Source organism: Sciurus carolinensis, chromosome 10, assembly GCF_902686445.1.
Source record: "Sciurus carolinensis chromosome 10, mSciCar1.2, whole genome shotgun sequence".
Lineage (NCBI taxonomy): Eukaryota > Metazoa > Chordata > Mammalia > Rodentia > Sciuridae > Sciurus > Sciurus carolinensis.
Genome location: NC_062222.1, coordinates 7,132,019 through 7,151,371, shown reverse-complemented (window position 1 = coordinate 7,151,371; position 19,353 = coordinate 7,132,019). Strand labels below are relative to the sequence as shown.

At 37.8% G+C, this 19,353-nt stretch overlaps 1 protein-coding gene across 4 annotated transcripts in view; it reads right to left on the bottom strand.

Annotated features, from left to right (window-relative positions):
* Positions 1–19,353, bottom strand: part of Abhd18 (abhydrolase domain containing 18) — a 33,742-nt gene continuing 14,389 nt past the window's right edge. For 3 of the 4 annotated variants that reach the window (XM_047566700.1, XM_047566703.1, XM_047566702.1), the window contains 9 exons: positions 13,723–13,801; positions 13,529–13,613; positions 11,591–11,618; positions 9,073–9,211; positions 7,238–7,327; positions 6,511–6,612; positions 2,649–3,027; positions 1,488–1,650; positions 1–363 (listed from right to left, as the gene is read on the bottom strand). In XM_047566700.1, the coding sequence (XP_047422656.1) occupies positions 312–363; positions 1,488–1,650; positions 2,649–3,027; positions 6,511–6,612; positions 7,238–7,327; positions 9,073–9,211; positions 11,591–11,618; positions 13,529–13,613; positions 13,723–13,801 (1,117 nt within the window). In that variant the 3' untranslated portion in view covers positions 1–311. The other variant, XM_047566701.1, reaches the window with a different exon arrangement.

The following is a 19,353-nucleotide window of genomic DNA, read 5'->3' as shown; positions in this document are numbered from 1 at the left end:
AAAGTTCCCATGAATACATTTATTTTAAATTAATAAATTAGTCATAATTGAAAATGTAAAGTTTTCATAAATAGTAATAACAGACTAGATATTGAGTATATGGGATTCCTACAAACAGTAACACCATACTTTGAGATTATTTAATTCAAACATTGTTTTAAAATTGCTGAAATGTATTTAAAATTTGTAAGTGACTGATCTGTAACACTGAATTCCACACTCTAGTGCTGTCTACTTGTTCTTCACATTGTCACAGGATGAAAATTCCTTTTGTAAGAACTGCTCATTAATTGCATAACACTGTGATCCAATCAGCTGGCATATTTACGGAGGAAGCGGTCAAATGCATCATAGATGGCTTGTCTAAAATTAAATATGGAAGAAAAACTAAGTTATTAGCAAAAAGGGAGTGGGGACAGAGGACACTTTTACTACAAGTATTTCCAAAATTATCTGTGGTTTCCAAGCTGATCTCCTTTCCAAACAGCTGCAGAAGAGGCAGGGATCTGGGTAGGGCAGGGTTTGGATCCAAGTAACTCTCACAACGTGAAAAATCTCAGATGTCCAACTGCTGATGTCTCCAGGAGCATCTTTTCCTGAAGTTGAGGTAGGAGGATCATAAGTTCCAGGCCAGCCTCAGCAACTGGCCCTAAGCAGCTTAGTGAGACCCTGTCTCAAAATTAAAAATATGCTGGGGATATAGCTCAGTTGGTAGAGTGCTTGCCTCTCATGCACAAGGCCCTGGGTTCAATCCCCAGCACCAAAAAAATAAAATAAATAAAATTTAAAAAAAGATAAAATGAACTGGTAGTAAAGTGGTGGTAAGATGAACTCAGCAGTAACGTGCTCCTGGGTTCAATTCCCGGTACCAAACACAAACAAAAGACAAACCAAGCCAAAAGTCAATGCTAGGTTATTTCACAGATACTCAGGCCATTCTGAGAAAATGCTAGGGTGGGATGAAAATTGAGGCACCAAAACAAGTCTTATAAAACCAGCGTTTCTTCCCATACCCTGAAACACTCTCCCACTGACATACAGGCTTATTTATTTTTTTTTTTGGACTGGGGATTGAACCCAGGAGTGTTCTACCTCTAGTGTTTTAGCCCCCACCACCCACCCCTTTTTTAAAAATTTGAGACAGGGCCTCACTAAGTTGCTGAGGCTGGCCTGGAACTTGTGAACCTCCTGCCTCAGCCATCAGAGAAGCTGAGCCATGGTACCTGGTGTGGCCATGATGGTTGAAGAGGGCAAAGCCCCAGTAAGGCCTCCTCTGATAGCCACCCAGGCTTTCTAGCCCAGTTCTCTGGAAGAAAAAGAAAGTAAAAGGGCACCACGGGAGAGAGGGAAAAACACCTCGATGTGAGGTTTGTGGAAGACAAAAAGGAAATAAGAGGACTAAAATACACCAAAAAAACTACTTTTGTATTTATTGAGGAAAAATACCCCCAAACCAAACAAACACAGCAAATAACAAATCTTCTTACCTGAAGAGTCCTTGTTTAAAAAGATAAGCACTAATATGACCGCCTTCTAGGTATCGGATTTCACAACCAGGCCAAATTTCTTGCAGACTCCGAACTCCTGTGCGTGGGATGTAGGCATCTTCCTTGGCTTGTACCACTATAATGAGGCTCGGGTCAACTGGAACTAGGAATAGGGTTTCACATGTTAAAAAGTGTTAAGATCTTTACATAAATACCCTAAATCATATCAGAAAATAAACACACCACACAATACAATAAGTGAAACATCAGGTATCATTTTTACTTAAATATCAACTATAATATGTCACCATTACTATAATAATTCAGCTCTAACACAAAATATTCTAAGGATACAAAATCCAGTGTGTTTTATTATTATTTTTTGGTGCTGGGGATTGAACCCAGGGTCTCATGCATGCTAAGCACATGCTCTAGCACTGAGCAACACCTTGGCCCCTCCAATGTATTTTTTATTTTATTTTTTGCAGTACTGGGGGTAGAACCCAGGCTTTCACACATGCAAGGCAAGGGTTCTACCACTGTGCTACATCCTAGGCTTTTAAAAACATTATGAGACAGATCTTTAAAGTGCTAAGTCCAGTCTCAAACTTTCAATCCTCCTGCCTCAGCCTCTGGAGTAGCTGGGATGACAGGCAGGCATTAAGGTGCCGGGCTCCAGTGTATTTTTTGTTTTAGTTGATCATTAGCTTTTTTGTTGTTGCTGTTACCGGGGAATAAACTCAGGTGTGCTTTACCACTGAGCTACCTCCTCAGCCCTTCAAAATTTTATTTAGAGGTCAGGTTTCACAAAGTTGCTAAGGCTGGCCTTGAACTTGCAGTCTTCCTGCCTCATCTTCCTAAGTGGTCCCTTTTTTTTGGTGGTGGTGGGGAATTAAACCAGGTCCTTCTGCATGCTAGGCCAGCACTACCAACTGAGTATGTGCCCAGCCCTCCAATGTATTTTTTTCAATAAAGAAGAATCCCTTAGATTTTCATGAATAAAATGATACATTTAAAAGACTAATTTATCATTGAGAACACATTCTGAAGTCAACAAAAAAATATATCTTTGAAAATATAAAATTGTAAAGCATCCTTAAATATATTTCACAAATATTTACACATCAGGAAATAGTCTTGATTTTATATAGAAATTAGTACCTGAGAAATTTGCTACATGAGTACATTCGTCCATGACCCCTTTCATAAATATCAAAGATTCTTTTTGAAGATGGTTTCTTCTTTGTTCTTTGCTGGGTAGGCGGTGTGACTGAGGGCTGTGACCTGGGTAACTACTTCTGTTGGTTCTAAGTGTTCGAGCCAAGCACTCTATCTTAGAGGCATCTTGCAACAACAGTTCTTCTGATGAAGCACTAGGAGAGGTTTTACTAGAACTGTGGCTCTCCGCAGGTTTCTGGGACACAACTTGGTCTGCCATATCTAAATTTACAGTTCTGGAAACCAGATTAAGGTTAGTCAGCTTGTCTGCACTGCCAGGGAAGCGTTTCACGAACTCTTGTCCCATTTTGAAGGAATCTGTCTGAATATAGGAAAGAAAAGAAAACGTTTAATGTAAGATAGGGTTTTATTAGCCAGGCATGGTGACACATGCCTGTAATCCCAGCAGCCTGAAAGGCTGAGGCAGGGAGGATCACAAGTTCAAGGGCAGCCTGGGTAACTCGGTGAGACCCTGTCTCAAAAATAAAGGGGTGAGAATGTAGTTCTGTGGTAGAGCACTTCTGGCTTCAATCCCAGCACACACAAATTAAATCAAACAAGCGAGTGGAGAAGAGGAGGAAAAAAGTGCATACTTGTATGGTTTGTATATGAACCAACAATTCCCTAAATGACTGAAGGGAATGTAGTGGATTATTTGTTCAGTGGAATAAGACTCAGGTCAATGCAAGAAGGAGGAGTAGACATCTTTTTGTTCATTCATTCATTCATTCATTTATTTAATGAGACTGGGAAATGAACTCAGGGGCACACCACCCCTGAACTAGAGACCCTTGAGAAAGGGTCTTGATACATAGCTGAGGTTGGCCTCAAACTCTAATCCTCTTGCTTCAACTTCCAAAGTCACTGGGATTACAGGTGAGTACCACCACACCCAGCTTATCATTTTTGATCATTTTTGATGCTTGAACTATATGACTTATTATATGAATATAATCTATTTCAGAACTAAGGAATTAAAAACTGGTTCAAAGCAAGCAAACAAAAATACCTGACATCCTATTAACAACAACAAATCACATCCACAACTATAAGACCTAGAACTGCAAAGGGTCCTAGAATTACTCAAAATGGTACACTGACAAATTTAACTTCTTTTCACTGGGAAAACACAAATGAGAGAACAGTTTATTACTGTGAACTGGCTCAGAGACAAGAAGTAGTGTGCAGGAATACATATCCATTGCAGATGACTGAACTGTATGATTTTCCTTTAAAGATACATGTAAGTTTTCTCAGAAGCTTTCAAATGTAGACGTCTTTCTGATAACAGGTATACTGGGACACAAACAACTAACTAGTAGGTGAAGCTATTTTGTAATAAAGTAGTTTTTTTTTTTTTTTCTTTTTTAAGATACTGGGGATTGAATTCAAGGGTACTTACATCCCTAGTCCTTTTTATTTTTTATTTTGAGACAGTGTCTCACTAAGTTGCTCAGGGTGTTGCTAAGTTGCTGGAGTGGTCTTGAACTTCAGATCCTCCTGCTCTCAGTCTCCTGAGTTGCCAGGATCACATGCACATGTCGCCCTGCCTGGCTGTAATGAAGTTCTTAAACAAATAACTACTGTTAGAGAATATACAAGGTAGACCAGCTTCGTAAGTGTGAGGTTCATTGTGACATAATTAGAAATAAAAAGTTCTCACTGATAGTAAAAATATTCTTTTGCTTTTGGAAACCTCAAGGCTCTCAATAACTTTGAAACTATGTAAAAATTTTTCAGATCATGAAAGGAATTGGTTACCCTTGAAGGATAACAGGGAATCAATTCATTCTCATTTGAACTGCAAAGAATCAAGCATTCATTCTGTCTTTCCTATATGAACTGAACTCTAGGTAACCAAATAGTAGATATGGGACGTTCTACTTTGTGGAAGTATTCAATACATGAAAAATAAATGACATAATTAGAATATGAGCATTTTGCCACCCTCGAGGAATTAAAAGATAGAGTCATTAAGCATCTGTGGAGGCTTACATTACAAAAAAAAAAAAAAGACAACTAAAAGATTATATGCTTTGTGAATGAAATCAAAACCAAGTTTAATAAAGCCTTTAGCTCCAATTGCCAAACTTGAAGGTTATATAAAAAGAATATGCTGATACTACAGAAATGCAGCCACATCAATGTTCACAGTTGCTCAATTCACAATAGCCAGATTGTGGAACCAACCTAGATGCCCTTTAATTGATGAAGGGATAAAGTAACTGTGATATATATATATATATATATATATATATATATATATATATATATATATACACACACACAATGGGATATTACTCAGCCATAAAGAATAATAAAATTATGGCAGTGAGATAAGCCAATCTCAAAAAACCAAAGGATGAATGATCTTGCTGATAAGCAAATGATGACACATAATGGGGGGTGGGATGGGGGCAAGAATGGAGGAAGAAGGGACTGTATAGAGGGAAAAGAGGGGTGGGAGGGGTGGGGAGAAGGAAAAAAATAACAGAATGAATCAAACAGCATTACCCTATGTAAATGTATGATTACACAAGCCTTTACTTCATGTACAGAGAAACAAGATGCATCCCATTTGTTTACAATAAAAATAAATTTAAAAAAAGAGTACGCTGAAATGAAACATGAGATGAAATCAGAAAAATCTAGAACATGACGAATCTACAAGTCCAATAGCCAAGTTCTTTAAGAAATTAATAATAAGGATGGAAGGAATTTATTAATTAAAAGACATGCACATTTGGGATGCACATTTGGACAATAAAATTATTTAAAATTATTTAAAAATAAAATTTTATTTAAATTATTTAAAAATAAAAGGAAATAATTACTATTAAAACCAGGATAATGATTACTAAGAGTGGGGGAAAGAAGACCTGTGTTTAAGATACATGAAAGGGATTTCCATTGGATGGTCAATTACTGTACCCTGTGATTGAACCCAGGGCCTCATACATGCTAGGAAAATACTCTACCACTGAGCCACTTCCACAGCTACCTTTTAATAAATGTAATAAGGCAAACATAGGCTTTGCAAAATTTTATTTCAGAATGAAATATTTTTTGCAATACTGAACCCAGGGCCTTGTGCAGGCTAGTCAAGTGCTATACCACTGAGCTACACCCCCATGTATTATAATTACATGAGGTTCATTATGCATATTTGTGCACATAATTTGATCAATCTCCTTCTCCAGGACCTTCCCTTTTCCTTCCTTTCCCTTGATCTGACTACTCTACTCTGCTGTTGTTCCTTCTATTATTATTTTAATTAGTGAATTATAATTATATATAAGTGGGATTGACTGTGATGTAGTTGTACACGAACATAGAATAATTTGGTAGATTTTGTTCTTTTATTTTGAGACAGGGTCTTGCTACATTGGTCAGGCAGGCCTCAAGCTTTTGATCCTCTTGCTTCAGCCTCCTGAATCCCTGAGGTTAAAATGAAAATAAATAAATAAAAATACAAAAAAGAATCAAAAGTTAAAATAGCATGTATGTTTTTTTAAAAATTTGCTATATTCTTTAAAAGCTGAATCACTAATCTCAATAACTTGGGAGGCTGAGGTAGAAGGAACACAAGTTCCAGGCCAGCCTTAGTAATTTAGCAAGGCCTTCAGCAACTTAGCAACACCTTGCCTCAAAAAATAAAAAGGACTGGGAATGTAATTCAAAGGTAAGGCACTCCTGGGTTCAATCCTGATACCAAAAAAAAAAAAAAAAAAAAAAAGGAATCATTAAATGTACAATCAACTTTCCCCCCAATGTTATGATGTTACGTGGAAATTAAAATACTTACTCCACAGTATTCAAGCATATGAATAATTTCTTCTTCATAAACTGTCTGTGTATAATACTGCTTTTCCAGCTCCCTCCAATTAATTGATTTACTCAATACACCCTAAAATAACAAACAAAATTAAGATCAAGCAACATCATATTTTGCCCAATATTTTTATTAATTACTGTATAAAAGAGAGTTAAAACAGCAGGCTTGAGACTGCCTGTCCTTAGGCCTGCATGTAAGGCTGGCCTTGCCTGGAGTCTGGAACCTGGGGAGTGAGCACTCCATCACCCTGACATCTGACTGTCCCTAAATGGTAAGAGTGGTCATTGTGCCCAGGCTGTTCACACAGGCAACACAGCTTCTGTGTAACACTGCTCCCCTTCCAAAGTTTTGGTTCTTGCTGGGCAGCAGGTTGGCTTGCTGACTGTGTGAAGCCCTAGTCTTCCAGCTCCAGCAGGACAGCACTTTGCATGCTTTGTCACGACCTTCCTCTGGAGGAGCTGACCACAACTGTGTTTCCACTGTTACCAGCCTGTGCCTCATGCTTTTTCCTTCTGTTAATTTTGTGTTGTATCCTTCCACTACCACTATGTCTTAGTCACAAGTACAAGCACATGTTCTTCTTTTTGTTACTCCTTTTAGTGAAATCACCAAACCTGGGGGTGCTCCTGGGTCCCCCTACACCAATTATCTTTAATTACATATATAGCTAGCTAAACATTAAGTGCAATTAAATTACCGTTGTGAAGACCCCAGATGCTGTGGACCAAGACAGACACGGAATCAATGGCATGGGCTTGGGCCAGTTGGATACTGCTAAGGAAGCCATCTGTAACATATTAGCAGTCAGTTTAGAGAGCTTCTGTTTAAAGTTCCTATTTATTAAAATGAAAAATATTTAATACTAAGACGCACTTTCTGAGGTACGCAGTTGGTAAGATAAGACATAAACATAAGGTCTGTAAACACTCATGAGCATGTCGAGTGACTTTGTACTCCCGAAATTGTAAATTCAACCATAATTTCCTCCTCAGAAAGCAATGAATATAACAGGTAATTTTAAGAACGTGTTGCTGCTTCCCTGAGGCCTGCTTTCTACCGAGTGAGCACAGAGGCTGGGTGGCCGGCTGAGTGCACTCACAACTGACTTGTTCAGTACTGCAGTCACCCAGGCAGCCTCACACCAGGCATCTGGAGAACTACAGAGCAGATACAGGGGAATACGACATGATGTAACGTGTGTCTGTACAGAAGGGAAAGTTCCTTTTGGTGGGAGGAATCATAGAAGGCTTCAAGAAATGGCTGGAGTGTTTCAGGGCAATGAGATGGGGTTTGGATTACACAAGAAAGTCAGTATGTTCAAAGCCAAGATTGCAAAGAAACAGTGTCTAGTAAGGGAACAGTTTATTGGATGGTCAATAAGCTTAGTGGCCAAAAGGATGAATGAGATTGGCAGGGCTGGAAAGATTAATCAGGATCAGATTAGTGGTCCCTTTGTTGTACAGGGAATTAATAAAGAGGTCTGAATGAAGGAGTCAGAGAAGTGATTCAAGGAAGCTAACGTGGCAACACTAGTAGGTAGGGATGTGAATCTTTTTCTACCCTCAGTTTCACTATCTGGTAGTTATAATTTTTATCATTTTTAAAAATTTTGAGACAAGTTCTAAGTCGTTGATGAATTTGTAATCCTCCTGTGTCAGCCTCCTGAGTTGCTGGGATTACAGGTGTGTGCTATCACGCCTGAATTGGTAATTGTTTTGAATTTGAGTTGTTTTTGAACTTAACTTTTTAATTCAAATGACCTTCAGAAAACTTTATGTACTTGAGACATTCTTGGCCCTCAGTGAACCAAGTGTGCTTCAAAGAGAAAATGCAGTGTTAATTAGACAAGTCATCATAGTTCAGGGAAGAAGTACTAATGAGAGAGGCAGCACAGCTTGTGGGTGAGCCTGGGACTCAGTTTCTCACAGGAAGTACGTGTGAGCTGGAACCACAGGCTAAACTGTTGTGGGGTTAGGTGAGGGCATCGAGCGGCACTAGCGTGTTAGCAATGGGGACAGTGAGAGCTCGGTGTCAAAGCAAGCTTCTGGCAGGTTCTGGGCAGGCGAGAGAAGGGATAGACAGGGAAAGACCATGCTAGTTATGGTGTAAAGGGTATCTGTTACAAACAAGACTAATGAGAGAAAAGACTAGGTACAGCTAGAAACCAATGAGGAGTCCAGGACACACTGGAAGACAGTTAAAGGTCAAATATGTTGGGGGAGTTAGGAATCAATGAGAAGTATTTTCTAATGGAACATTCACACTTGGCAAATGAAAAGTTAAATTTTATAATCAATTTGGATGAAATAGTAAATCAAATATCTGAGCTACATGAAGTAGTACAGTAATTGTCTACATAAATCATACAAAAAATTAAATTGTCACATCAGAATTGGAATGAACGTTTAAAATTTGTTCTTTTACCAAAACTAAAAATAATTCTATACCTAAAGTGAATTTTAAAAATAACCTGATTCCCTAGCTCTCAAAACAAAATCACAATGAACTGTAAGTTGAAAGGAAGAGGCTTACGTGTCCTCCCATGGATATTCCAGTCATTCCAAGAGGTCCGTAACCTTCCCTCTCTAGCCAGTGCAAGAGAGCCGCAGATTCTAAAACAAGAGCTCCTCCCATCACAAAAAGGTCAGATACATTTTTTAGGCTGGACCTTCTAGCCTCATAAAACAAGGTAGAAAATGATTTCTTTTATTCACTTATATTTAATACAATTTACATTAGCACCCAGTTTTCACGTTTTTCTTTTAAAGAACTAGACAACAAAGAAAAGCAATGGAATAAACTGATGGAATGAGAGTGCTGCTCACATTGTTCTATATATTAATCACCTAAACTCAATCTTTACTGAATTTCAACTAGCTTGCTCTACCTGTCCACTTACCTATTTATTTTGCAGGACTGGGAATTGAACCCAGGAGCACTCTATCACTGAGCTATATTCCGGGCTGGGGATATAGCTCAGGTGGTAGAGTGCTTGCCTGTGCAAGTACAAGGCCCTGGGTTCGATCCCTAGCACCACAAAAAACAAGAACAACAACAAAAATAAATAAATAAACTGAGCTATATTCCAGTTGTTTTAATTTTCTTATTTTGAGACAGAGTTCCACTAAGTTGCCCAGACTGGCCTCGAACTTGCCATCCTCCTGTCTCAGCCTCCGTAGGTTTACCTCTGGGCTATACCCTCAGGCCTTTTTTATTTTGAGAAAAGCCTGGCTAGTATTCCCATTTTATAAATGAGGTAACAGGTACTTAAAAAGGCCAAGGTGAGCTGGGCATGGTGGCACACACCTGCAATCCCAGATATTCAGGAGGCTATGGCAGTAGGATTGTGACTTTGAGGCCAGTCTCAGCAACCTAGTGAGATACCGTTTCAAAATAAAAAGGGCTGAGATGTATCTTGGTGGAAAAGCATTCCTGAGTTCAATCCCCAGTATTGAAAAATAAATAATACATTATAAAAATAAATAGGCCAAGGTCATACAATAAATAAATGGCAAGTGAATATTAAGACTCAAAGTCAGAGTCTTTCTAATAAACCCTGGCTGCCTCTTACTACACTTTAATAAACTCCTTTAGGTGTTTTGTTTGTTTTTTGGTGTGTGTGATACAGGGGATTGAACCCAGGGGTTACATCCCCGAAACTTTTTATGTTCTTATTTTGATACAAGGGCTTACTAAGTATTTTATTTTGGATCTTCCTGTTTTAGGTGTTTTTATTTTGGTGGGGGGGTGGGCCACATTTCTAGGTGATGCTACATGGTTTTGTTCTGTTTTGATTTCATTTTTGTGTTAGGAATTGAACCCAGGGCCTTGTGTGTGCTAAGCTCAAGCTTTAGTACTGAGAATTGTAGTTTTATATCCTATTTTTGTGTCATATTCTCTTGCTCTGGCTCCCAAACAGCCACCAAGCCTGGCTAACTTACTCCTATCTATCTTCCATTCTGGAATATGAGCTCTACGAGAGGACTTTTTCCTTTCTGTTTCTTCGCTTTTTTAACATGCGGGATGGAACCCAGGCATTGCACACGCTAGGCCAGTGTTCTACCACGGCCACAGTCCCAATCCCGAGAGGGCCTTTTCTAATGATAGATGCTTTTCTAAAAAAGAGTTGCTGTATTCCTCATGTATAGGGTCAAATTTTTACTAAATGCACCAAACACACACAATAGAAATTACAGAAATGCAAAAAACAGCGCCATCAAAGTCCATCATTTTATTTAACTTATTTACTTAGTGGTTTTTTTTAGTTGTCCATGGACCTTTATCTATTTATATGTGGTATTGAGAATCGAACCCAGTGCCTCACACATGCTAGGCAAATGCTTTAGCACTGAGCAACTCTAGCCCAAAGTCCATCATTTTAAAAGACCAGAAAGTGACTAGTTTATCTTCACACTGTCTTCTTTTATTTTTTGAAATTTTTTGCGGTTGTATATGGACAGAATGCTTCTGTTTCTTTGTATGTGGGGCTGAGGATCGAAGCCCGTGCCTCACACACGTGCAAGTGCTCTGCCCTGAGCTCCAGTCCCAGCCCATAGTTTCATGTTTTCTATGTGATGTATTCTGAATAAAGAGTAGTTCTGCCAGGTGTGGTGGCACATGCCAGCAGTCCCAGGGACTCTAGAGGATGAGGCAGGATGATCACAAGTTCAAGGCCAACCTCAGCAATTTAACCAGGCCCTAAGCAACTTAGGGAAACCCTAAGTCACAAAATAAAAAATAAGAAGGACTGGGGGAGGTAAAGCACCCTTGGGTTCAATCCCTGCTGCCAAACAGACAAAAAGAGTAGTTCTAATCACAAATAAAATATATCTTAACTCTGTCTATTAAAATGTCTTATTGTACCTCCTTATCAGACATTAAAATGCAAAAATTTTAAATAAGAATTAAAATAAATAAACCTACTACAGTTATAACATGCCCCCCCATAATACATTAAACTAAGAAATCGTTAACTAAAGGCTACCAACATTTTTAAAATTGCTGAAATGTGGGTATTAGTACTGTAAAGATGAAGGTGGTTTATACTTACACTTGGTCCTTGGGTTTCCTGCAGCCATTTAAGAATGTGGGTCAAAGAGAAAGTTTTAAAATAATTAAATATACTTTTGCCTTAAAACATATGAACTTAACAAAATAATTAAATGTGAACACAATTTAATTAAACCAAAATAACTGCTCTCTAGTTATCTCAGTAGGCTTCAGCTTTTTCAATACAGTTTTTTTTTTTTTTTGGTGGTGGTACTGGGGACTGAACCCAGGCGTGCTCAATCACTGCGCCACGGCCCCAGTTCTTTTTATTTGAAACAGGTTCTTGCTAAGATGCTGATGCTGACCTTGAACTTGCAATTCTTCTGCCTCAGCTGCTTGAGTAGCTGGGATTATAGGTGTGTGACACTGGGCCTTTCTGTCTGTTTTTAATTTATACAATTTTACTGAGATACAATCTTATACCATATAATTTACCCACTTTAAAGCATATAAATTAATGTTTTTAGTGTACTCATTGGGGTGCAATATTTAACTTAAATTTAGTTAGTGACAATTTTTTACTTGTGAAATTATGTTTCTTGTAGAAATCCAGAAAATAAAGAATAGCATTTAAAAGAAAAACAACTTTATCTGCAGCCAAGTCCATTAGTATTTTTGTGGATTTCCTTCTAATATTTTCCATTACACTCAGTTTTTTATTTTGGATTTTCCGGTTTTAGGTGCTTTTTTTTTGGTGGGGGGGGCACACATTTCTAGGTGATTCTACATGGTTTTGTTCTGTTTTGATTTGATTTTTGTGCTAGGGATTGAACCCAGGGCCTTGTGCATGCTAAGCCCAAGCTTTAGGATTGAGAATTGTAGTTTATATCCTATTTTTCTATCATAAATATTTTTCACACATTATTGTAAAATTTAAAACATAACAGCTAAAACTTACTGAATGCTTATTATTTGCCAATTACTATTCTAGACAGTGTTAAGTATTTAATACTCTGAATAACCTAAGAGTGTATTCCCATTTATCAATGAGAAAAGTGAGGTACTGAAATGTTAATAGATCCAGGTCACACAGGTAGTAAGTGATAGAGCAATAAAAACAACACCAATTGTATAAAATCTTAGTGTTATGAACCAGCTGCTCTCTACTGTGCACAGTCTCTCTACTGTGCACATTTATTTCTAATGACTATTATAAATAAACCTATGTAAATATCTTTTTTCTGTCATTTTTTCCCCTAGTATTTTATTCTTAGAATCAAAGTTCTAAGAAACAAATTCTAAGAATCAAAATCACTCCAACAAGGGACATGAGATTTTTTTTCTTTTTGTGGTGCTGGTCTGAACCAGGGTCTCACTTGTTCTAGACAAGTGCTCTACCACTGAGCCACACCCTCAGCCCAGATGTAGATGTTTTAAGGCTCTTAAAAAATATGGGAGAACTGCTTTCCTCAAGAGCTGAACTCCTAAGCACAGTCACTAGTAAGCAGTGCCCATTTCACCCAGTCTCCCAAGTACTGTTTCATTTTTTAAAATCATTGGTAATTATTGCTTTAACTTTATATTTCTCATATTACCAGCAGTGTCGAACATTTCTTTATATCTATGCATCAGTTTCATTTCTTCTTCTGATGTCGTCTTGAAAATTAAGTTAAGAACTGTTCTAAACCTCAACTGATACTATAAATGCATTTAAAACATGAGTGTTTCCTTAATAGCAGCTAACTTATTCATATTAAAATCTGGCATACATATATCAAGAAATAGAAGTATAATTTATCTTTATTATAAAATAGAAGCATATCCTAATGTTAGTTTTTTAAATGCATGGAATAATCTTTTATTCCTTTTCACTTTTGCTTACATATTTTCTGAACTCACTGAATTTAACTGGTTTGGAAAAGTTGGTTACTACCAATCATTCCTTTTGATAACTAAATTCACAGATAGAGTAAACACTTCTCAGGCGTCAGAAGGATATAATATGGGTTTTCTAACAATAAAGAAGCCATCCGGGCTTCTTTAATCATTGGACGGGCCATCAGTGTTCGCCTCCTCCAGTAATGCTAGGAAAGAGAAGAGGACATGCGTTGAGAACACAGTACCCTCCCCACCTGCTAAGGAGACTATGCGAACAAAGCATCTAGGGATTTAAGGGTGATGGTGAGGTCTTACATGATCTCCTGTTCCAGCAAGGTGGATGCATACTGGTCTGTATTTGCTATTCCACTCCTTAGGCACAATAAATTGGAACCTATTTAAAATGAAAAACAATGAAATACTCTTCAAGAGGTTTTCAATATAAACCTTCAGTTCTTAAAAAATTTTTATAACTAAATTACTAGGTAGAAGATATCATTTAGAATTTGACATTCAATTTGTAACTGACTAAACTAGTATGTCCCAAAGTTACAAAACAATTGTAAATTTACTTTGTTAGGATATTAAAATATTCAATACAATATAAATGCAGAATTTACTGTAATTATTCTTTACCTAGGTTAATACCACAACTTTATAATGCAGAATTAAACGGCTTATTTTGTGGAAACATCAACATATGATAGTCTTAAAATAAAACTGGACAGGTAATAGAGGTAATAGAGGTAATAGTGGCATACATCTGTAAATCCCAGTGATTTGAGATGCTGAGGCAGAGGATCGAAAGTTCCAGGCCAGCCTTGCCAACTTAGCAAGACCCTAATAATAGATAACTAGTGATACTGCCTCTTAATGTACAAAATGAAAAATAAAAGTGCTGGGGATGTGGCTTAGGGGTACAGTGCTCCTGGGTTTGATCTCCAATACCAGGGGCAGGATGGGAGATGAAGTCTTTAAGTATAGCTCTGCCTTTTTCTCTTTGCAAGAGAAACACTTGGCTATACAAGCTGTTGCTGTATCAATAAAATAGTTTTTTTTTAAAATTTGTAGTACATGATAGGATCTTATTAGATTTAAAAAATTTTTTTAGTTGTAGACGGACACAATATCTTTACTTATTTATTTTTATGCAGTGCTGAGGATTGCAGCCAGTGACTCACATGTTAGGCAGGTGCTCTGCCACTGAGCTACAACCCCAGCCCCTTATTTATTAAAATTTTGATACTGGAGGTAAATTCAATCCATGCCAGAAACAAACATAGTTTTCTGTTTGTCTTTCTCTTATTTAGTGTGTTTTTTCCTATATGCTGTCTCTTTTCTTATCTTATTGTTGTAAAATACACATAAGAAATTTACAATTTTTAATTACATAACTCAGTGGCATTAAGTACATTTGCATGGTTGTGCCACCATCATTATAATCCATCTTCAGGAATTTTTCATCTTCCTGAACTGATTTACTCTTCTTATTAAGAATTACTATCAAAGGTCAGGTATGTAATCTTTGCTACTCGGGAGGCGGAGGTAGGAAGATCCCAAGTTTCAGATCATTCTCAGCAATTTAGTGAGACTCTGCTCAAATAAAATAATTTAGAAAAGGGGTGGGGATGTAGCTCAGAAGCAGAATGCTTCTGGGTTGGTATCAAAATAAAATTTTGTACTGTCAGCTCAAGGTCTAACTTGGCTGCATCATCAAGCAACAGAAAACCTCAATTCTGAGCTTATCTGTTGGACTAGAAGAGGGAATATTACCAATTATCTACTGTTAATAAATCATTGAATAGAACACGGATACATTTAAGGCTGGTTCGATGACGATTTTGTACCAGTGGAAACACTTACTTCTGAATCTCATAATCATAACTACAAAGGGTAACTAACACCTCTGCTTCACTGTGCATACTCGGCACTGTCCTATTTTCTGATATTTTTTAAAAAGTTTGGGTGGAAATGAAGTTTAAGAATTTCTTCAGTAGAGCTGGGCATGGTGGTGTATTCCTGGAATCCCAGCACTCAGGGAGGCTGAGGCAGGAGGATTGCAAGTTTAAGACTAACCTAGGAAGCTTACAGGGACCATGTCTCAAAATTAAAACAACAACAAAAAAGTACTGTGGGTGTAGCCCGGTGATAGAACTCTTGCCTATCACGCGTGTGCAAGACTCGGGGTTTGATCCCTAGTACCATACACATACACACACACACGAACTTCCTTTTTCCAGTAGAAAGCTGTGATCTCAGCTATTGTTTGCGTGTGCTTTCCTTTTGTTCCATGGTAAAGTATGTAGTGATTTCATTACTGGAGAACAGCTTGAAATTAATAGGAATCTTTGGTCACAGTACTGACTGAACACTGACCATAAGGCTCATTATCAGTCTGTCTGCTCAAATTACATCATCATCTCACAGTCTTTCCCAGTGTTTTATGATGAATAAAAGCACTCTGGCACAGGTGTTTGAGCCGGGTATAGGCCGGATTTGGGCAGTGAGATTTGCTCTTTTGGTAATATAGAAACTGGGACCGGCTGCAGTTAGATTCAACTGAGCATTTGCTCTGGAGGTTGTACGGGCAGTGGTAGCTGTTTTGTCAGCCGAGAAAAGAGAAGGGCACACAGACACGGCACATAAAGCAGAAATGAGGATATCAAACAGGGAAGGTGAGGTACGGAAATGGTGTCCTCGGACTATTTTTTTTTTTTTGCAGTACCGGGGATTAAACCTAGGGGTGCTGTATCACTGAGCTACATCCCCAGTCCTTATAATCTTTTATTTTGAGACAGGGTCTTGCTAGGTTGCCCAAACTGGTCTTGAACTTGCCATCCTCCTGTCTCAGCCTCCAGAGTAGCAGGATTTTCAGTTGTATGCCACAGTGCCCAGTCTGGACATGTATAATATTCAATAAGATAAGGAGCTGAACATAAATTTACCGAATAAAGCCTTGTATACTAAAGTGAGTTTAAAGGCTTACAATCCAAGAATCAGAATAGCAGCCCAGAGGAGACACAGGAGATGGGTATGGCAGGGGCAGAAGCTATTTTGGTTTAATATGGTCACAAGAGACTCAAAACTGAGGGTTGGGAATGGATAGTGAGGCAGAAATCAAGGTAATTAAGTAAAACACTTATTTACATATGGCATGGTGTTACCCTCAACCTGAAACTAGAGGACTGTCCTCTAAAAAAACTCAGCAATCTGCTTAGGGAAAACCCAGGCTCCTAGCATGGGCGTTTGTGTGCTCACATAAAATCTTCCTTACTCTGACACTGTGGGGGAGGGAGGCACCTCCTCTGCCTCTTTCCTACCTATACAGAGTAACAGTGAAGTCTGCCAGGTGACATACACTTCACAGATACCATAAACCCAAAGTCAACACCACTATTCACGAGAAATAAAACTTCACATGCAGCCAGGAGCTGTACTTTATTAACGCAGAAATGAATTTTCTTCTTTTCAGCAGATGTCAATATATATGATAGTCCTAAAATAATGAGTAACTGGTGCAGTAGTGTGCACCTGGATTCCTGCTACACAGGAGGCTGAGACAGGAGGTTCAAAAGTTTGAGGACAGCCTGGGCAATAGAACAAGATCCTCTTTCAAAAAAAAAAAGGGGGGGGGTGCAGCTAGAGATGAAGTTCAAAGGTTCAAAGGTGGAGCCCTCCTAGGTCCAGTCCTGGTACCCTCCAAAACAAAACAAAAAATCCACTTCACAATTTGAGGAAACCCAAGCCAAATATCTATATTAAGCAGTTCAATTCTCCACTCCTAAGTATCAATGAACAACTAAGGGCCTCACATTTAAAGAAAAATGGGAGGGGTAGAGATGGACAAACAGAACAACTGACATGTTCATAACAGAAATAATCAGGAAAAAAGAAAAAAAATAAATTCTATTATGGTGATAGTTGCACCACTGGGTAAAGTCACTAAAGAAATTATTGAATTGTACACTTGAAATGGGTGGACTTCATAAATAAAATACGCCTCAATAAAATTGTTTAGCCAGGCACGGTGGCACATGACTGTAATTCCAGCACTTCAGGAGGCTGAGGCAGGAGGATCACAAGTTCTAGGCCAGCCTCAGCATCTTAGCAAGGCCCTGTCTAGAAATTTTAAAATTTAAAAAAGGGCTGAGGATGTAGCTCAGTGGTAAGAACACTTGTCTAGCATACTTGTGGCCCTGGAATCAATTTCTAATACTATAAAAAATAATTAGTACATCTTAGAATACAAAGTCAGAGGACTCCAAAAAAGAAAAAAAGAATATTGTAAAGAATAATATGCTTTAAAAACTGATTATATGATTGAATAATGTAAATATTAGAGAAAGACATAATAACTAATTTTTAAATAAAAGGAACGTTGGGCTGGGGAGATAGCTCAGCTGGTAGAGTGCTTGCCTCGCAAGCACAAGGCCCTGAGTTCAATCCCCAGTACCGCAAAAAAATAAAAATAAAAAAAAAAGGAACGCTTTCATCTCATCAATTTCTGTTAGTCCTATCATCCCTTCAAGTCCCAGAGACTGATGACAGCCTTATACTCCCCCTGTGGATGCATTCTGCCATCACATTTCCTGGACTTCATGATATTCTAAATGCTATTGGTTTGTAACATTTTGATTAAATCTAAAGATAAAGCCTATTAAAAATTTTCATAAAACAGAACCCACAATAACATTTACATGATCCTTATTGAGCCAAATACAGTTTTATGTTTTAAGTGAGATGATTCAGTAGACACTATTATTTTTCTTCTTTCACAGGTGATGAAACGAAGACACAGAAAAGTTAAGTATGTTGTGCAAGATCTTATATCCAGAAAGCTGGAGCAGGAATTCAGACCTACAAAGTCTGGATCCCAAGTCTGAGCTCCTAAAGGAGTTCACTAAGGGCCTCACTAAGCTCCTGTGACCTCAAACTTGTGATCCTCCTCCTCAGCCTTCTGAGTTGCTGAGATTACAGATGTGTGCCACCACACTCAACATGTTTTTTTTTTTCATTTTTTGTTGTAGATGGACACAATACCTTTATATTATTATTATTATTTTAATGTAATGCTGCGGATGGAACCCAGGGCCTCACATATGCTAGAGAAGTGCTCTACCACTGAGCCACAACCCCAGCCCATGTTTTATTTTTTGATTCATTAATTTTTGACAGAATTTTTTCTTTCCTGTCACTTAGAATAAGAAAATTAGGGGGCTGGGATTATAGCTCAGTTGGTAGTGCTTGCCTCGCATGCACAAAGCCCTGGGTTCAATCCCCAGCACCACAAAAAAAAAAAAAAAAAAAAAAAAAAAAAAGAGAGAAAAAAAAAGAAAAAGAAAATACAACTAGGCCCTATACAACTAGGCAAGACCCTATCTCAAAATAAAAAATAAAATATAAAAAAGGGCTGGGGATGTGGCTCAGTGGTTTAGTGCCCCTGTGTTCAATGCCAAATACCCACCCCACCACCAAAAAAAAAAAAAAAGAATTAAAGAAAAAAATTTGGCAATTTTGAGAAGTGGGTTAAATACCTCATCAACCAAAACAGGTATGAATTCATACACTGAAGCATTTCTAACTTGGGAACTAGAGAAAGTACCATACATTTCCAGAACTGTAGAGACAATACCAGAAAAATTCTCAAGTTTTTGTTTAAAGTTCTAACTGATTACCTCCAGAGATTTTTAACATTATGAAATGTCATTCATCATCAATTCTGGTAATATGTTGTCAAGCCGTATGTTTAATTCCAGTGTGAAATATCTTTTTCCACCTCTCAATTTTCACCTAAAGAATGTATTTCTTGCACATAGTATGTTTGGATCTTGTTTTCTGTTAGTTCACACTACCTTTTAATTGCAGTGTTTGGTTCATTTTTTAATAAAAATATTTTTTAGTTGTAGATGGACACAATACCTTTATTTATTTTTATGTGTTGCTGAG